This window comes from Clupea harengus, chromosome 12 (genome assembly GCF_900700415.2).
Source record: "Clupea harengus chromosome 12, Ch_v2.0.2, whole genome shotgun sequence".
In the NCBI taxonomy this organism is placed as follows: Eukaryota; Metazoa; Chordata; class Actinopteri; order Clupeiformes; family Clupeidae; genus Clupea; species Clupea harengus.
This window is the reverse complement of record NC_045163.1, coordinates 4269620-4288263: the sequence shown is the minus strand read 5'-3', so window position 1 is coordinate 4288263 and position 18644 is coordinate 4269620. Positions and strand designations below refer to the sequence as shown.

The 18644-nt window shown below is 40.5% G+C and overlaps 2 protein-coding genes across 2 annotated transcripts; both read right to left on the bottom strand.

Moving 5' to 3' along the window:
* Nucleotides 1-176: 176 nt before the first annotated feature.
* Nucleotides 177-3633, bottom strand: LOC105911205 (caspase-7-like). The gene is made up of 4 exons (XM_012840025.3): nucleotides 3227-3633; nucleotides 1462-1625; nucleotides 1155-1290; nucleotides 177-838 (listed from the first exon to the last, which is right to left on the bottom strand). Exons 1-4 carry the CDS (start codon nucleotides 3441-3443, stop codon nucleotides 525-527), a joined length of 831 nt encoding a protein of 276 aa, XP_012695479.1. The 5' UTR covers nucleotides 3444-3633; the 3' UTR covers nucleotides 177-524.
* Nucleotides 3634-10541: 6908 nt separating this feature from the next.
* LOC105911305 (caspase-7-like) lies at nucleotides 10542-12994 on the bottom strand. Its single transcript, XM_012840136.2, has 4 exons — nucleotides 12443-12994; nucleotides 11813-11976; nucleotides 11470-11605; nucleotides 10542-10822 (listed from the first exon to the last, which is right to left on the bottom strand). Exons 1-4 carry the CDS (start codon nucleotides 12636-12638, stop codon nucleotides 10542-10544), a joined length of 777 nt encoding a protein of 258 aa, XP_012695590.2. The 5' UTR covers nucleotides 12639-12994.
* Nucleotides 12995-18644: the final 5650 nt, after the last annotated feature.

Sequence of the window (18644 nt, the reverse complement as noted above, 5' to 3'; positions counted from 1 at the left end):
AATCAAGAATCTTAATTGCCCATGGTACTGTATGGTTGTCACCGTCAGTTAGTACGCTAGAATTCACCTTTGAGTGGAATACCCATGTCAGAAGTCACATCGTGTCCTGTTCCTGCCCCAGGACACGTAAGTAGGGTGGGGCTCCATGACGACACAGATTGAGTCATGAGACAATGTCTGAGCCAACTATAATTATTGTTTATATTTCATTTTCAGTTTTGTTTTTTCCGTTAACAACCGATTACAACCTGCCACCCATCAGATGATGCCAGTTTATACACTGGGGAAAAACTGGATAGGACAACACGTTCAATCTAAATGCATTAAAATCAGTAAATTATCATATAGTAAAGAACTAAAACATTCTCCAATCTGTTTGCTTGTATGTACTATATACACCAGTATGAAAATAATTTGACAAAGGATGAGATAGAAGTAAAATGCATACATAGATGTGATAGAAAAAAAATGCAACTAGACACAAGATGAACAAAGTATTTACACACCTAGATAAGGTTGTTCGTTTAACTGATGGAGCGCTTGCGTATGTTGTGAGATTTCTCCACCACTGTGGTTGAAAGTTTTTCACTCAGCTCCTCAATGTTCCTCTGTGAGTCTCTAAAGGGATACACCTCTTTGGTAAGGCGGGTCACAAAGCATGGCATCTCCTTCTTGCCGGCCAGCTCCCGTCCCCTTGCCTGGAAGTGGAAGGCGACCTGGTAATTCAGCCGCGTCATGATACGGTTTATCTCCAGGTCACGGCCTCCATCCTCTTCCAAAAGGTCGCAGAGAGTCTGGATGAAGACTGAGCCTAACGGGTGCATAAAAGCACTGTAACCTGCAGACCAAAATAAACATCATGTGAGTTCAGGTTGACAGTTAACATTGATACATACATACATTCATATCAACCCCTGGAACTTTAAAGTTCTGTTTGCGTGGATAACTATTTGTTCTTAGCTTAAATCACGGGATAATAAGCGGGATAATGTATAGTATCCGCTGCGCATCAGGGCTCTGTTGGTCCCGTCGGGATTTATTTTCCGACACTGACTGGTGGACTATACATTATCCCTTACAGCTATAGCTATGGCATGTTGTGGTTCTCTGACATAACCCCCATAGCAGTGGCTGAGACAGGAAGAGCAAGTTACCTGGAGCTGTTGCATACATGACAGCTGTGTCAACAGGAATGGAGAGGTAGTCAAAGACATAGTCGTCTTCATCTGAAAAGGAGACTGAGTCTGTCTGTATATCAACTCCACTGTCTAAATCGTGGCCTCGACATGCCTACAAAGAGAGGATACATTTGATTCAAACATAGAAGGTACAAGACTGAGAGGAGACTAGTGCATCTCAAGGTAACTTGTTTCCGTGTTGTCACATTGTGACATTGTCAGATATTTATTGGAGCAGGCCATCATTGGCAGGTAATATTTTGGTAATGAAGTGACATCTTACCTGCACAAAGAAGAGCTTTGTTTTATCAACCATGGTGGGGCCGTTAAAAAACCCAAAGATCCGAGAGAGTCTCACACGATTGCCATCTGCCCCAAACACCACTCCTTCCTCTCCATGACTAGAAATGATGCCTATGAAGGAACTTTCAACAGTCTTTTTGCTCTCTGTGGAGAAAATGTGATTGCATAGTATAGTTTAGCACAATATCCTCAAAAGTTATATTAAGCATATGATTTTATTTTAAAAAAAATGCTGAAGACTGAACTACAGTACATGTATACATTACATTTACATATGAATTGCATAATATATTTAATAGTGCTGTCAGTGTATCGCGTTATTAACGGCGTTAACGCAAACCCATTTTAACACTGTTCATTTTTTTTTTTTAGATTAACATTCTTTTTGGCCTCGCAAACTGTGTAGTAGGCTAACGTTACAGTTTGAGTGAATGGTGAGCGCGATACGGCGAAATGGATGATAAAAAGCTTCTGAATGGAAAGTTTACTTTTAAAAGTTGTGTTGGGCAAAAGAAGCGAGCTTCACTGTTGTCTGAAAATGTCAACAGGCAGCTGGCTGAAAGCAAAGAAGTAGTAGGCTTACCTTTTATTGGTAACCTAACTGTTTCATTGTTTCTGAAATAAGAGGCCTGACTGCTATGTTCCCAGCAAACTTGAAAAAAAGAAAATATTAAGCCATGGTTTAACTGCACTATAGGCTAAGTCCTTGTTTACCTGAAATGTGAACTTTATAATTTTATTTTGTACCGCCCTGTTTGGCAATATTGGTTTTCAATCAAATAAAACATTTGCATAAAGCAAGCCAATCAACTTTTCTATGTTGATAAGGGCATTAAAATAAAAATAAAATGATGGAAAAAATTAATAAACAAAGGGACATTTAGAATAGATAAAAAATTGCGATTAATCGCGATTAAGTTTGAGTTAACTATGACATAAATGCGATTCAATATTTTAATCGTTTGACAGGACTAATATTTAACATTATGAGGTATTTCATTTGATGAACTTGCTAATATTTTATACCAGACATGGCTATCCAGGATACCGAGGATGACAAATCATGTGACTTTCAGTAACTGATTCTGGCAAATGATGAAAGTGAAACTCAGCCCACTATCATCATGGAATGTGCCGGTGAGACCAATCTATTGGATCACAGCACTAATGATCCAGTGCTGCTAACAGCTCTGGAACAGATTCTATTTTCTTAGTCAGGTTAGTTTTATATAAGGATATTCAAATATTTACTGTGCTGTTTTTCACAGCCATTCAGTTCACAATACTTTTATGGCTTAAACACCTACAATAGACTTTGACACCAATACTGTTCTCTACTCTATAATCCGATTCAGAGACACATAATTAGCAAAGGGATTTAGAACTAACACATCTTGATCATACAGTATTTTCAATATCTCTTAATGGCAAATGTTTACTTTTAATACCATAAGGTGCTGCAAAGAAAATCAGAACAGGTTTATGTTCTTTAAGATGATAAATACATTTCATGTCATTTACCTATTTGACCTTACTTGGAATCAGTAGTTACATAACCTCATGAATACGACACAGACCACCCAGAACATCAAAGTAAAACATCCACCTATAGTAATATTTTTATATGGCATCACATTTTTTTTCAGTCATCTCTGCTGAAAACCACCAATTGCATATATAGTTTAATTCCAAATTCAATGAATACCCATTTGATATAAACATAGCCACACATCTGAAGAACATACCCTCTTCAAACAAACTGTAGATCTCTTGTGCTGTTGGGTCATTGTGGATCTTCACTTTAAAGCCAAGTCGACTTAACACTTTGTGGAGCCGCTTGGCATCGCGACCGACTCCCTTCCGCCTGGCCAGTTCAACTCCAGGGTCAAAATCCTTAACGGACACCACCACCGCCCTGTTGCATACCTGACTGCCTCCCCTTACTTTGTTCAAAAAAGCCATGTGGACCTCCAGATACTAGTTCAAGTTTGAATTGCACTGTGGAAAATAACAGCACACTCAATCTAAGCTAAAGAGCTGAACAAGCTACACCAGCCTTAAGGATTAAACAAGAACTAACACACTGACAAGTCATGTCAAGTTTGCATAGTTCATTGCAGGCGTGGATAAGGATCAGCCTCTGAACATAACAGTACGCTCAATAGTCACTGACACTCCTTTTACAGCCTCCTTCCTGGCATTTCACCGTCGTCACCTGCCTGTTAGGTAATCCGGTGAGACATAAAACATCCTGAACAAACCTCTGAGAACGACATAGCACTACAAGAATAGTCAACTACTTAGAAGATTGAACTGGGTGATGTATTATTCTCAGACATTAATTGTAGTAATTGATACTGAGAAATTGAGATTGCCATTATTGCTAAATGGAAAATGTGTTATTTTGTACATTTGTTTTACATTTATGTGCAAATATAATACTTTCAATGAATTTCACCAGCACACAGAAATATCAAAATTCACTCCAAACATTTGTGAAGGTCTAGATCATAGACTATGTGTGAAGGATTGGGGATTCCATTTTCTTGTACAAAGGTAATGCTGTCACGTTCCTGCTGAGCTCCGCTCTGGCCACGCCCCCTTCAGCACTCATCTACCATTCACACAGTTGCGTTGGAATGCGTTGATCCGGCAATGTTGACGCATCCCCATTCACGGCGTGTGAGTTTGGTTAGTTTAGTCAGTTTAAAGAGTAAGATTGTTTGTTTCTTTCTGCGCCTTCCGTGCCTGTTTCCTGAGTTTAAGTCGGTGCTTCGAGCCTGCGCCCCTCCGTGGGTTTGTCTATGTGCAAGAGGATCTGTTTCCTCATCACCTGTGTTCCCCTACAACCTGTGGTCTGTCGTGTTTGTCATCTGGCTGTCCATTTGCAATAAACTCTGTTTCTCAAGAACTCACATCTGTGTCAGTCCTACCCTCACTGGCACTGGCTATGATTTTGAATGTACAGGAAAGTCCTTCCCCCTTCCTGGTCAGGACGGGTGTTGTAGCCATTTCTATGGAGATAATAGTTTTTGTAATAATATTCTAATTGAATAATAATTGTAGATTGAGAATTTAAGATTTAATGATATTTACGAGAACTAAGAAGAAACTGTGTTGCATGTGTAATGTAGAAATGGAAATATGGATAGTTGACCAGTGATGCTGGGAATAATGTAATTTGATTGGCTGTTTGATTTAATATAAAAGAAGAAGGAAACCTGCGAAACAGGCCGAAGCCACTGGACCTTGGAGCAACACAGTCTTTTGACCTACACGGTGAAGCTAGTGAGTCAGCTGGGCTGCACCCACAGAGGGGATGAGGCTGAAAGCAAACTCCTGGAATGTTTGCCATACCTGCTGTTAGTCCACATAACTTTACACATGCACATTGTTAAAGGTGTAGGATGAAGCATCTGTTGCTGAACAAATTCATGTACAACAGTGTTAACAGTGGAGTATTGCAGTCGTGTGCATTTGTGTGTGTTTTATTTGTTGTATGTCATTGTTCTATAGAGATCAGCTCTTGATGAACCTCATATTAGCTCTCAGATATTTGCATTTAATCAATATCTATTAAGGCCTGAGTGTAAGTCATATCATAGATACAAGGCACATACCTAGATACAGCCTAACATCTGGGGCCAAAACAATCACCTTATATGGAATGACCCAGGGGAAAGAAGGAAAATAGCTCATCAGGCACCTGGCGCACTTGACATGTTAATGTGGTATGTGGAATGTTACGGTAATCTCTACTTCCTCCACACTAAAATTGTCTCCCTTCAGGTTGTCTTAGGACCTGTGCAAGTTACAGCCAGCGTAGCAGGATGCACTCAATTAACTCACTAGATACTAGATGACCTACAAGATAATATGAGCATGTGAATGCCAGACCCTTGGTGATGAAGATTCCTGTTAGAGAAAATATTATAATGATACATGTGTGGGTGAGCTGGGGTAGGGAAGACATTAATGAGCAGATGCAAGTTGAAAAGTTTTGTGTCTGACAAATAATAATAAATTCCTCTTCCTATGCTTCTCTCCCACTCGCTTTACCCTCTGTAGTGTGGGAACCTGCACAGTGATATTCCAAAATGTTCTAAACATTTAACATTTTCCCCATAGCCAGCCACTGGAGGAGCCCCACAGCCAGTCAGGAAGAGCATCACAGCCAGCCGCTGTGATATGTCACTGTGTCATATTTATATACTTTTTACTTGGATGCAATTAACTATTTTCTTTCATGTCTACGGTTAAAATAAATGTTAAAAAAACCGAACAGCATCAAGGGAATCGTTCTTGCACCAAGCAGACCCACAAAGGAACACGAGTCTAAAGAACTCAGAGACAGAAAGGAAAAGAATATCTTTTCAAACTTAAACAGTAAAAAGAAATCTCAGCACCTTTGCACAATCCACATTGAGTGACTGAGGACAGGTTTCAGAGCTTAGAGAATTCATTGTTAAGGCTATCAGTACTATCAGTACACACTACCTGCAGTGCTTGCTGTTAGGGTGTTTCCACGCAAAAGGTGGCCTTTGACTGTGTATGAAGTTGCTATTTCAAAGGTGGAGAAATTAGAGAAAGTCATGAATAAGACAGTTAGGAAATGGCTTGGGGTGCCACGTTATGTAAGTACTGTAGCTTTGTATGGAAAAGTAATATTGGAGTTACCAATAACCAGCTTGGTGGAGAAGTTTAAATGTGTTGCCATGGGAAGTCCACAACCAATAGCACAAGGAATTTAACATCTTTTCCTGTATGTAACAAAAAAATTATCCCACATCTTCTTCAAAGGCCTTACTGCATGGTCACGCAGTTGCTTCGACGGACTTGTGAACATTTATAGTTCTCCGTCAGTTGGTGGGTGTCGCAAAGTAATAATAATAAAAAAAAGATGGCGGACCAAACTCCGTAGATAGTCATATTGGTACATAAAAGTTGTTTGTTTGACTTTGTTTTGCTTAGATTTTTTTTTAAAGTTACCCAGAAATAGACACTGTGCAATGTAAAAACCCTGTTGTTGTAACTGAAAAATACGTCTGAGGGGATTTTCGAGGTGTCTGAGCCAGCTATCTAATGTACGCTACTACCCACAAGGTAAACAGCGATGGGTTGGACATTGGCGTGTGGCTTGCGTTGACTGGTCGGATAGTTAAAAAATTTGGGAGACGCACGCAATAAGTGCTCGTAGGGGGTTCACAACGACACAAGGGGCTCTTGTGGGTCTTACATGCTTGCGTGTCTGCGTAAAAATAATTTTATAGGCAATATTTCCAGTGTAGATATGTTTTTTTTGTAAATAGGTGCTGGTTCATAGTATTGTGTAGAGTATATTGGAGGCAAATGCTTCAATGACGTTTTCTAAGCAAAGTTAAGGAGGAGCCCATAGGGATGATTGACAGCTGTTTCTCACCCCACCTCCGCATTCTAGGAGATTTAAACCAGTCTTGTCCATCTACTATGTCACGCGATTGTAGCAAAGCAACCAAACTCCTGCCCTTTCTCCTCCATTGCACTAGTAGCTCTAATGCCACATCACCCCTTATCCACAGTGATGTAGGTGGACATCGCACACACAATCTCCGATATAGGCATCCCAGGACCATGGTCAGCTACCAAGCCAAACACGCTTATTACTAGCACTCTAAATCAAGCAAACTAGACAATCAGTATTATGGTCCCCTTGCACAGATACTTTCACTTAAATAAGTACCCTTGCAGAGATATGTATTGCTTAGTATTTAGTTCACAGGACATTAGTATAAATGCCAGCCTCTTGAATGTCTTAACCAACAATTATAGGCACTTCCATTTTAACTACTAAACTTACACATGAATTATAATCAATAATCTTAATTGTCCATGGTACTGTATGGTTGTCACCGTCAGTTAGTACGCTAGAATTCACCTTTGAGTGGAATACCCATGTCAGAAGTCACATCGTGTCCTGTTCCTGTTCCTGCCCCAGGACAGATAAGCAGGGTGGGGCTCCATGACGACACAGATTGAGTCATGAGACACTGTCTGGGTCAAAGATAATTATTGGTTGTATTTCATTTTCAGTTTTGTTTTTTTTGTCTGATCACCCATCAGATGATGCCAGTTTATTACACTGGGGAAAAACTGGATAGGACAACACGTTCTTGCAACCTGTTACAACCAAGCCAGTTTCTTACACTGAGAAAAAAAACAGTATAACACATTCAATTTAAATTATTTGATTTTAGTGCTTTTATTTTATAGTTAAACATCACTAATCACTAGTCACAGCACTAATATGGGGGAAATGAACCTTTCACATGCTATTTTAGAAGCTACCTGGAATACCCCCAACTGGACTTCTGCTGGAAGGCAGGTGTCTGACTGACAGGCATTGTATAGAAAACCAAAGCTGACATTCCCTCCACTTTCCATGAATACTTTGGTTGATGTATGACCTCTGAACAAGTAGACACTTTTTGCATTAAACTCAATTGAGTGGCACTTTTTGCTGGCATGTGACCTTTTTGTATTATATTTTGTTTTAATTTTGTATCACTTGTCATTTTGTCAGTTTGATCAGTTTGATCACTTTTTTTTTACAAAGTAGTTTGAACTACTTTTTCAAAGCAACTAGATTCTAGATTCTTCCAGTGTAAAGTAATTGGTAGCTTGCAAATCTATGCTTTCATAGTAGCTTCCCCAACACCGTACATATATAAATATCTATGATTCACTGTAGCCGAACAAACAATGGAATACAGGAACCCGTTGCAAAACAGGAACTTGTATGTGTGTGCATGCATGTTTAAATATGAAGTTAAAGCTTCTCCGCTGCTATCTAAAGGCACGAAGGGCGTGTGCGTGTGTGAGGTGTGGGAAGAACCTTCAAAACTCAAATTTGACAGCTAAGGTCAAGAGGTAAAGGCGGTATTTGGATGTGGGGGTCATGTTTCTTTGTTATGTTTTCTCTTGATGTGTGTGACGGTTTTTCTTCCTTTCTTAAATTTTTGGTGCACATGCAGGGGGTGGATCTTTGTCTAAAATCCAAGGATTACATTTGTGAGGCCAGTTTTTCCATTTCACCATTTCCCTTTACTGACAGCTCTTTGCAGAATCTTGTCCACATAAAACACTTTATTGGCAGTCATTTTCACTTCCTGTAACGCAGGGTCGTAAAACCAGCCAGATTGAAATCTTCCCCACCAAAGTAGTGGAGGTTATACACAGTACTGGAGTAGCAGGGTCAAGTTTAGTATGCATTATGAGCGGCACGACTTTTCTCAAAGTTTTTTGGCTAATTTGACCATGAGCTGTTTACTGTAACCCGAGCAAAAATCGAGATTTTGCCATGCCCTTTTAGCGCGCGTGCGCGTCCGTCCAGCGCATCTGTATCTCAGTGTCTGAAGGTCGTAGACACTTGAATTTGATCTCAAAATGACTGGATTATGCATGTTTATATATGACACTCTGAAGATTTCTAAGCTCTAAATCCTTTACTTTTCGAGGTATTCCAAAAATTCAAGATTTTAAGCATTTTGTGCCCCACGTGAATATAAAAAAAAAATCTTGAATATCTCGAAAAGTTAAGGTTTTAGAGCTTTGGGTGTAACAGAATTGAATCAAAGGCCATCTTTTGCAGTGTAAATGTAAATGCAATTCTCTGGAGTGGTCGTGAGTCTTCTTTACGCTCTGGAGTGGTCGTAAGTCTGCAACATTACGCTCTGGAGTGTTGTGAGTCTTCTTTACGCTCTGGAGTGTCGTGAGTCTTCTTTACGCTCTGGAGTGTCGTGAGTCTTCTTTACGCTCTGGAGTGTCGTGAGTCTTCTTTACGCTCTGGAGTGTCGTGAGTCTTCTTTACGCTCTGGAGTGGTCGTAAGTCTGCAACATTACGCTCTGGAGTGGTCGTGAGTCTTCTTTACGCTCTGGAGTGTCGTGAGTGTTCTTTACGCTCTGGAGTGTCGTGAGTCTTCTTTACGCTCTGGAGTGTCGTGAGTCTTCTTTACGCTCTGGAGTGTCGTAAGTCTGCAACATTACGCTCTGGAGTGTCGTGAGTCTTCTTTACGCTCTGGAGTGGTCGTAAGTCTGCAACATTACGCTCTGGAGTGGTCGTGAGTCTTCTTTACGCTCTGGAGTGTCGTGAGTCTTCTTTCCATGGGTAGCTGTACTTTTGTTGGGGGTTTTCTTTTGACTGCTAGGTTTGCTGTTCTGACATCAAAAGAAACACATGATCCCTACTATCAAAATATGAAACACTTCACCTCTTGACCTAACAGCACCATAAAACGTTCAGGCCACAAAGGTGTGAGACTGCACCTTTATTCACGGCACGAAGGAAAGTTACAAGCACCACAAGGGTCAGGCAACATATCTAAAGCACTGTGGGGCAATGTCGCCCCTTCTTATTACAAACTCAACCTACAGTATGTCACATACAGGCCCATTATTTCAGTGAAAGACACATGGCTAATAGACATATGACCAAACTAGTTTTGGCTGGTTTCTATCAAGACTGTGAAAGGTGATGACTCGAGAGGGGGTTAACAATGCACTATATACATCCTTCTGTCTTCCAGTTGTTGTCATCACATGCTCCATCCCATGATGTCAATTATGTAAGTCAGCATCCTTTCCTGCGACTGTTTAGGCCAAGTATGTTACATTGTGGCTTGCTTATTGCTTGTTACATTATGTCTGCCTAGGGGAGGTCCCCATGGTTCTGCTAATATGTTTGTCAAGTTCCTCGTTAGAAGAAGGAATTTGTGTATGGATGGTAATTTCCTTCAGTATGCACCTAAATGTATATTGCCATCATAAGACCTCAGGGACAGAAAGGAAGTGCATATCTTTCAAACTTACACACATTTAAAAGAAAAGTCATCTCCAACATGCACCTTAAAGTGTAAAACACACAAAAAGAAACACGACCCCCACATCAAAAGATGGCCTTGACCTTAGCTGTCAAATTTGAGTGTTGAAGAAAGGAGCTCTCTGCTGTGATGATATCAGACATGATATAAGTAAATGCAGCCAGACACAAGATGACTACAGTATTAACACTCGTAGATCACATTCTTAGGCATCTAGTGAGGTTTCTGCACCATGGTTGATAGTTGTTCCACTCCACCGTGAGTCTCTGAAGGGGTACACCTCTTTGGTGAGGCGGGTCACAAAGCATGGCATTGCCTTCTTGCCTTCCAGCTCGCCTCCAGACCCTTGGAAGTGGTAGGCGACCTGGTAATTCAGCCGCGTCATGAGACGATTTATCTCCAGGTCACGGCCACCATCCTCTTCCAAAAGGTTGCAGAAAGACTCAAAGAAGACTGAGCCTGATTGGTTCCTAAAGGCACTGTATCCTGCAGATCAAAATGAACATAATGTGAGTTCAGATTGACAGAATGAACACTGATTTAGCATATATATATATACTGTACATATAGGGATAGACATCAAACTTGAGATTCATTTATTTGGATCTGAGGCTGAGACGAAACTGAGGTCGAAGACTTTGGGCAGCTACAAGTCTCTGTGAGACAGGAATGACGCTGATAAAGGTGTAGCCTACATAGCATTCTTTCAAAAATAACGTTGGCAAGGATGTTTATGATGAAAAACTAGCGAGCCGACAACTTTCCTTACACAGCCAAACATCAAGCAAGTGCAGCACATGACATAGCAAGACAGCGAATAAGTTATTACTGACTAGTCCAACAGAAAGAAGGGCATCTGACTTGCATCCTTTTGTCTCTTTTAGCTCTCGCCAACAATTAAAAGCCAGTCCGAGATTGACTCTTCGGTCTCCTGCTCAATTACTCTCTCTTTTTCTCTTCTTTGCATCGTCCTACAATGTCTTCCTTGTTTTTTTTCATCAGCCACGATGTCCATACAGAGACGAAGTAATCACATAAACAAACAGGTAGCTAGTGCTTTCAATGCACACCTGGCCTATTTATGAATTTCACATTCCCTTAGCACAGGGGCTGAGACAGAAAGGGCAAGTTACCTGGAGCTGTTGCATACATGACAGCTGTGTCAACAGGAATGGAGAGGTAGTCAGAGACATAGTCGTCTTCATCTGAAAAGGAGGCTGAGTCTGTCTGTATGTCAACTCCACTGTCTAACTCGTGGCCTCGACATGCCTACAAAGAGAGGATACATTTGATTCAAGTATCATGTAAGTCAGTATACAGACTGGGATGAGACTGGTATTTCTCAGGGTCATCCAATAGCATATGTTACTGTTATGCTGTCAAATTGTGACATTGTCACATATTTATTGGAGCATGCTGTCATTGGCAGAGGTAGTATTCTTGAACTGTTGATTTGGTAATGAAGTGTCATCTTACCTGCACAAAGAAGAGCTTTGTTTTATCAACCATGGTGGGGCCGTTAAAAAACCCAAAGATCCGAGAGAGTCTCACACCATTGCCATCTGCCCCAAACACCACTCCTTCCTCTCCATGACTAGAAAAGATGCCTATGAAGCAATTTTCAACAGTCGTTCTGCTCTCTGTGGAGAAAATGTGATTGCATAGTATAGTTTAGCACAATATCCTATCCAAGTTATATTAAGCATATGATTTGATTTTGCTGTGCTGAAGACTGAACTAGAAAACATTACATTTACATATGAACTATTGAGTTATTTCAATTGATGAACTTGCTGATATTTTATATCAGAGGATGACTTTCAGTAACTGTGCAAGTGAAAGTAAAGTAAAAGTATAGTGATTGTATTTTCTTAGTCAGGTTAGTTTTATATGAGGAGATAAAATATGTACTTTGCTGTTTTTCAGTAGCCATTCAGGTCACAATACTTTTATGGCTTAAACACTTACATTAGACTTTGACACCAATACTGTTATCTGCTCTATAATGTGCTTCAGAGACACATCATTAGCTTTGACATTTTAGTGAAGGAATTTAGAACTAACACATCTTGATTACACAGTATTTTCAATATCTGAAGAACATACCTGCTTCAAACAAACTGTAGATCTCTTGTGCTGTTGGGTCATTGTGAAACTCCACTTTAAAGCCACGTTGACTTAGCACTTTGTGGAGCCGCTTGGTTTCCCACCTGACGCCATACCGCTTGTCCAAGTGAACTCCAGGGTCGAAATCTCCTACAGACATCACCACAGCCCTGTTGCATACCTGACTCATAGCCATGTGGACCTCCAGATACTATTACAAGTTTGAATTTCACTGTGGAAAATGACAGCACACTCAATCAAAGCTAAAGAGCTACAAAACTACATGTCTCAAGGTGTTCATAGCATGTGTGGATCATTATGGCTCACACCCTGAACATCAGTACGAAAGGTTCAATTAGTCACTCCTTTTTTGTCTTCTTCCAATTCAGTTATCACCTGCCTGCAAGACATGGTAAAGCATTCTTGAGCAACCTTTTAAGTACAAATATGTAGAACTACAAGAATAGTCACCATGACGCAATTTCTTCTGGTCTTCTTTTCACATGAAATGTATGTGTTCATAAATGTATGTGTAAAAATAATACTTTCAATGAATTTCTGCAGAAAACAGAAATGTCAGAATATATGTGAAACTCAAGCTCTAGATCATAGGCTAGGTTTCCAGGATTTTCAATTTCTTGTAAACAGGTGTGTTCTTGTTTTCAGAGGTGTGCATGCTGCACACGTTACACATCTCAAGCTGATCATCCTTGTATGGTGCTCCTTTATGACTTTTTTGCATTCATCACATGCCGCCACATCCACTACTCAGTGGAGTACTTGCATGGGACAGTCAGAGGATTGACCGCCGTGGGAAGTCCCCAACCAATAGCACAAGGAATTTAACATACTGTATTTTCCTGTAAACTCAAAATTACCCCATATTTTCCTTTTATGATCTTCTTCCTGTCTAGGCATTTTGTAGTCATTACCTGCCAATTATGTAATCCTGTCAGACTCTGGAATACATTCTGAACAGTCCTCAGAGAGAGAGACAGGTATAGTATCCCAGCATTCCAAGCATTCCTCCTCAAATACTGAGAAGATTGAACTAGACACCACAGTCATTCAGTCATCAATTTCCAGACCATGTCTAATGCATTTTTTCATATTCATATTATGTATTGTGTATTAATTTTTCTAAATGGAAACTGTTTAATTGGTACATTTTTATGTGTGCAAAGGAAATGCATTTATGCAGAATTTATGTTAAAAATATAATATTGTTTATTCATTTCTCCAGAAGATGGAAATCTTAGTATTGACTTAAAGTCTGAAGCTCTCTCATTTCGTGGCAATATTTTCAGTGTAGACATGTTTCTTGTCCAATGGCGCTGGTTCATAGGAGCCCATTTCACTCAGAGGACCTACTTCTACAAGAACCCCTACAATCTATACGTCTGCATGTCAGAGTATCTCATCACAATGGCAATGGTAAACTAATGTGCCCATCCTTATGTGGTATTCCAGTATTTTACATCCACCATGTGCCGTTTCAATCATTACTCCCTCTCAGGCATTCCTGCTCACTCAGACACTTGCTGGGAAAGCCACAGAAAGTCAGTATTACTTTGACTTTATTTTTTTTGTTTGGTTAGATTGAACGTCTATTTAGTGAGCACCAAACATATAAACCCTTTCAATTCATATTCGCTCTCTCTCTATATGTATATATATATATATATATATATATATTATAAAAACTCCATTTTCCTTGTATGTTTAAAAAAAAATTGGCATGAACAAAGATTTCTTTTTTTTTCAGATACAGAGGCTGAGACTGTGCACACTCAGCTAACTGAGAAATGCTGTGCCAAAAAATACAGACCATATGTCAAACTTTATATCCTACTGGCAACGTTCTGCTTCTCAACAGTGTTCTCTGTTCTCCTGCTGTCACAAAACACACAGGTCCTGAGAGTTTAAACAACCTTTTGTATATGAACTGTTTTCATAGGGTGTGCCTTGGTGTCTTGACCATTCATCTTACATAACTATCTGTGTTATGTTACAAGGCTGTGCATGTGAGTGTTGTGAATGCCTTTTAACCTATAGAGGAGACCTTTTAACCCACATCCCAGCCTTTTCGAGACGGTCAGAAAGGTGAGAGGCAGCTGTGGATTTGGTACATGTGATGAAAGTACACATTAATACGTCTGTTGCTAACAATCTCTTGTCATTTTTTTTCTTCAAATGCAAACCAAAAACACCTAGTTGGTTATAGATCAATATATGCTGCTATATATATGCTATATGTACAGCTTTGATCCCCAGCGTTGGGGTGTTGTGAGTTTGATTGCTCTTGCCTGGACTATGAGGAGCTCATACTAAACGGAGATAGTTCATCTGCTTCATCTATTTCCAGGGGTGTACTGACAGGGCCAGTAAAAAACTAATATGAATATATGCATAATGTAAATAAGAAGAACAGGTCTAGTAAAATGTGTAATTTGACAATAAATATTATTATATTTCTAATTATGACATAAACTCCGTGCAGCAACATGTAGACTGGAGTACTGTCACATTCCTCCTCTCATTAAATGGTGGACAGGTTCAGGTAGTCAAGACACAGCAAATTGAAGAAGATCAGTATGAATGATACAATGTATATGCTACATAAACTTAACAATTTCTGAGAAACTGCTGAACAATTTGTACAATTTCCTGCATGAAAACTACAAGTTATAAAATATTCAACTTGGCCCTGTTGTGAAGTAAGGTTAAGTGAAGTACAGGTAAATACTTCAAACATTTCCTTAAAACATTTTCCGTTGTCATGTATAAATAGATAAACAGTTGGGTTCTTGAAGTGTTCTTCACTCTGGCACCAGTGGAGGGCAACCTAGTGCTACAAGTCAACTAAATTATGTCTTGCAATGACCAGCAGATGTCAGTCTTGCACGGGCAGAACTATTTAATCACACCTTTTAAGATTTGCACACAGGACCTGAATTCATGAATTACCTCAGAGTTTGTGACAACTGGTTTATGCTTTGGCTGTTTCTTCCAAAGTTACACTATGCTCTGTTAACTGGACCAAAGTGTCTTGGATTGGTCCACATGATCACTTCTAACTTCAAACAGCAGGATGTATCATATTTGTCTTCTATGTAAAAATCTCTAAAACAGAGAGTATGTGACAGCCCCTGTGGATCCCACAGCAGGGAAAAGTATTCTTTTTTTTCTTTGATTTACTTTATGTTGGAAAAAAAGGAGTACACACATTTCTCACTGTGAAATGCTAGATGATCTGCACTATTTTCAGATTTCCATTTCCAAATTCTTAGACCTCAGAAATGTTAGTCAGCAGAAGTCTGATTCCTCCCCCATAAAAAAACACAGAAGGTGTTTTAATGTCTGATTCAGCTCCAACTTCATGTGTGTCCCCATTCCAAGTGCATGTGCCCATACGCTACTGTGTTATTTCATTCCAAAATTAGCACTTATTCATGCATATCCCACTGAATGCAAAACACCCACAAAGCTGCATAAAGCTTGGTACCTAGCAACGTATTTCTCTCCGAACACAATTTTGAGCCATTCTTAGCACCTTGATTGCCGCCTGCTGAATTGTCATTTGAGCTCAGAACCTGTCATTTCAGTCCACCACAGTGCCCTAAATTGATTGCCCGGGTGATTTTGAAATTATGGCTGTGTCCATTCTGCTGCTTTCTTGATGGTGCATGGCAAGACCAAAGCTTGTCTAAGTTAAAGTTGAAATAACGCAGTGCCTCTCTCACACACAGAGTGCATAAGAGCACAATCCTGCTGAACCTCAACAGCCAAAAGAGCAAACCGACAACAAAACAACTCGACGAGGCCACTCAAAGCCCCAAGAATATCTTCACATGTCGCAATGGGCACAAGATGTTCTCACCAGCTTGATTGGAGGAGAACGAGAAAAAAAAGAAAAGAAAGTGGAGGGAAAAGAAACCTTTTTGGGAAAATGGACTAAATCAGAGGAAAGTTGTACTTGCTCAGGTTTTTACTGGGCCCCGGGAGTCCCGTTGGGCTGAAGCAGCACCCGTGAGGCGGCCTCATCTCTCAGTCCGTTTGTTGTCCTCACTTCAAATGTCTCGGCCATTAAAATTTCAGTGCCGTCACTCAGCGGGAATCAGCCAGGACAGACATGAGAGATGGAAATGACGGAAATCATCTAAGCACGGCTTCCACACTATAACCCTCTGCAACGGAGGTTCTTCCTCGCTGATCCACTTTCCTCGGCTCTGGTGTTTGCGAATGCGTGCCACGTCTCATGTGTGATACAGTCATCATTAACCTGGCCAGGATTAGTTTATTAACTCAATTATTCATACAGAAGTATCATCAGCAATCATCATATCAAGTAAATAGCAGCTTTTCATAAATTCTTCTAGCGAGGGATGTATGCGCTCTCTCAAAAACAACTGTTGTTATGTTACCAGAATGGAAATCCAAAATCCAAACACAATTTGTAAACTGCAGAGCAGAGAATATGTTAAGAGCGGCACTCAGATGCGTATTGCCTTGTTTAGTTACATCATGGGAACATAGATGGGAAAGCGGGCCCTCATCCACGAATCTTAAAGACTGTTAAGTACGCCACTGCAGAGTTAACTGTTGGTCCTTTCGTTAGCGTCAGATACTCCAGTGGTAATCAAAAGGCTGTGGCTAAAACATTTATGAGGCTCTATTTTAATGCACATCAGCAGGGTAGCCAACCTCCACAGAGAAGCCCCGGAGCCCAGAAGAAAAACAATCCATTTTTCACCCAGCAGGGCAGAGCTGTGAAATCCAAAAGGGAAAGGGCATCTCCGGTGCTCACATAAGCCATGAGGGTTATAATGGTGACAGATGACCATCACACTCTCCACTGCAACATTTAATTGATGTGCAATGCATCAATAGAGTATTTTTCCCTTATAAATGAGGTCTGTTGGATGCTAACGGTATGGACTGTAATATAATGTTCTAAATGTAGTTAAGATAACTGATTAAAACCTCAGCTCTTACCAAATAACTATCAAAACAAACAAACATCAAAATAAACTCAAATTAACTCAAAATAATGACGACGAGTGTACCCAGCACCTTAAAAACTTTGGAGGACTTATTTCTCATGTCTGTCTTTTACTCTCATTCTGGGAGCGTGTACATGGCTTACTGGGTCACTTCATCTCCCGGCTCTCTCTCGCAGGCCTAATTGGTTGTTCCCTGGCAGCCTAACGCATCCCAGGGGCCGCAGAAACTCATAACCTACCTTCCATGCTCTTTGCTAATTGAAATAGCTAATGAGGTCTCCAAGGGCTACCTCTCCAAACCTCTTCATTAAAGATGTGGCAGTGCGTCAAACTACAAATAATGGTGCAATAAAGATCTCTAGAATTTTGCAGGAGAATTTGGACACCTCTCCGCTGCTGACCACATATAATCATTTTACTGCCTTAATGTACACATTCAGGGTTGTGCTAAAATGACTCAATTATGACCTCGACACATATCATTTTGTAATATTCTGTAATCTCCCTTGGATTATGCTTCATCTCCTGGTCCAATGCGTACAAAAAACATTACAATTTGTTAATTTGACACACAATCACCCACACACCTCCAGTTGGAATAGATTGGATTATACAAACACATCCCAGCCTTTTTAAGGCTAAAGAGGGTAACCCTCTCAAACCGATTCTCACCTGACAAACAAGCCAGTGATTGTTTAGCTTGTCGGAGTGCTGTTGGGGCGGAGCGAAGCCGCCTACGTGTGAGTGATGGAGGGGACAGCTGTGGCCGGTGCCCCGGGCCCTCAGGTCTGGAGGCCTGCTGCATGATTTACGCTCAGACATGGGCCAGAAAGGGGGGTTGGGGGGTTCACTCTAGGAGGGTCATAAACTTTCGGGGGACCCCATACCGAGTTGCGCGCAGGCAGGCAGGCAGGCAGGCAGGCAAGAAGCTACAGTTGGAGTTTCTATGTCCTCAGGGTTTGTGTTTCAGTCTGTGGCCCAAGAATAAGTTTGGAAAACATATGATTGCAAAAAGCTATAGTACAATACCACATATGCTGGGGCGGGTGCTGTTTAAATCCTTCACCACATACTGTGCAATGCTCTTTCCCCCATCACTATTACTTTTTTTTCAAAATGAAAATCCACAGGGGTGGACGTATTTATTGCCAGCGAACGACTATTTAGGATTCCTGATTTGATTTACAGAGCAATGTCAA

What these genes read in the sequence shown, in the direction of transcription:
- LOC105911305 (XM_012840136.2), bottom strand. Translation starts at nt 12,638, where the DNA reads ATGGCTATGAGTCAGGTATGCAACAGGGCTGTGGTGATGTCTGTAGGA. An exon ending in CTACAGTTTGTTTGAAGCAG is followed by an intron (nt 11,977 to 12,442) that starts GTATGTTCTTCA and finishes TTTTCTCCACAG; the next exon opens with AGAGCAGAACGACTGTTGAA. An exon ending in CAAAGCTCTTCTTTGTGCAG is followed by an intron (nt 11,606 to 11,812) that starts GTAAGATGACAC and finishes CTCTCTTTGTAG; the next exon opens with GCATGTCGAGGCCACGAGTT.
- LOC105911205 (XM_012840025.3), bottom strand. Translation starts at nt 3,443, where the DNA reads ATGGCTTTTTTGAACAAAGTAAGGGGAGGCAGTCAGGTATGCAACAGG. An exon ending in CAAAGCTCTTCTTTGTGCAG is followed by an intron (nt 1,291 to 1,461) that starts GTAAGATGTCAC and finishes CTCTCTTTGTAG; the next exon opens with GCATGTCGAGGCCACGATTT. An exon ending in CATGTATGCAACAGCTCCAG is followed by an intron (nt 839 to 1,154) that starts GTAACTTGCTCT and finishes TTTGGTCTGCAG; the next exon opens with GTTACAGTGCTTTTATGCAC.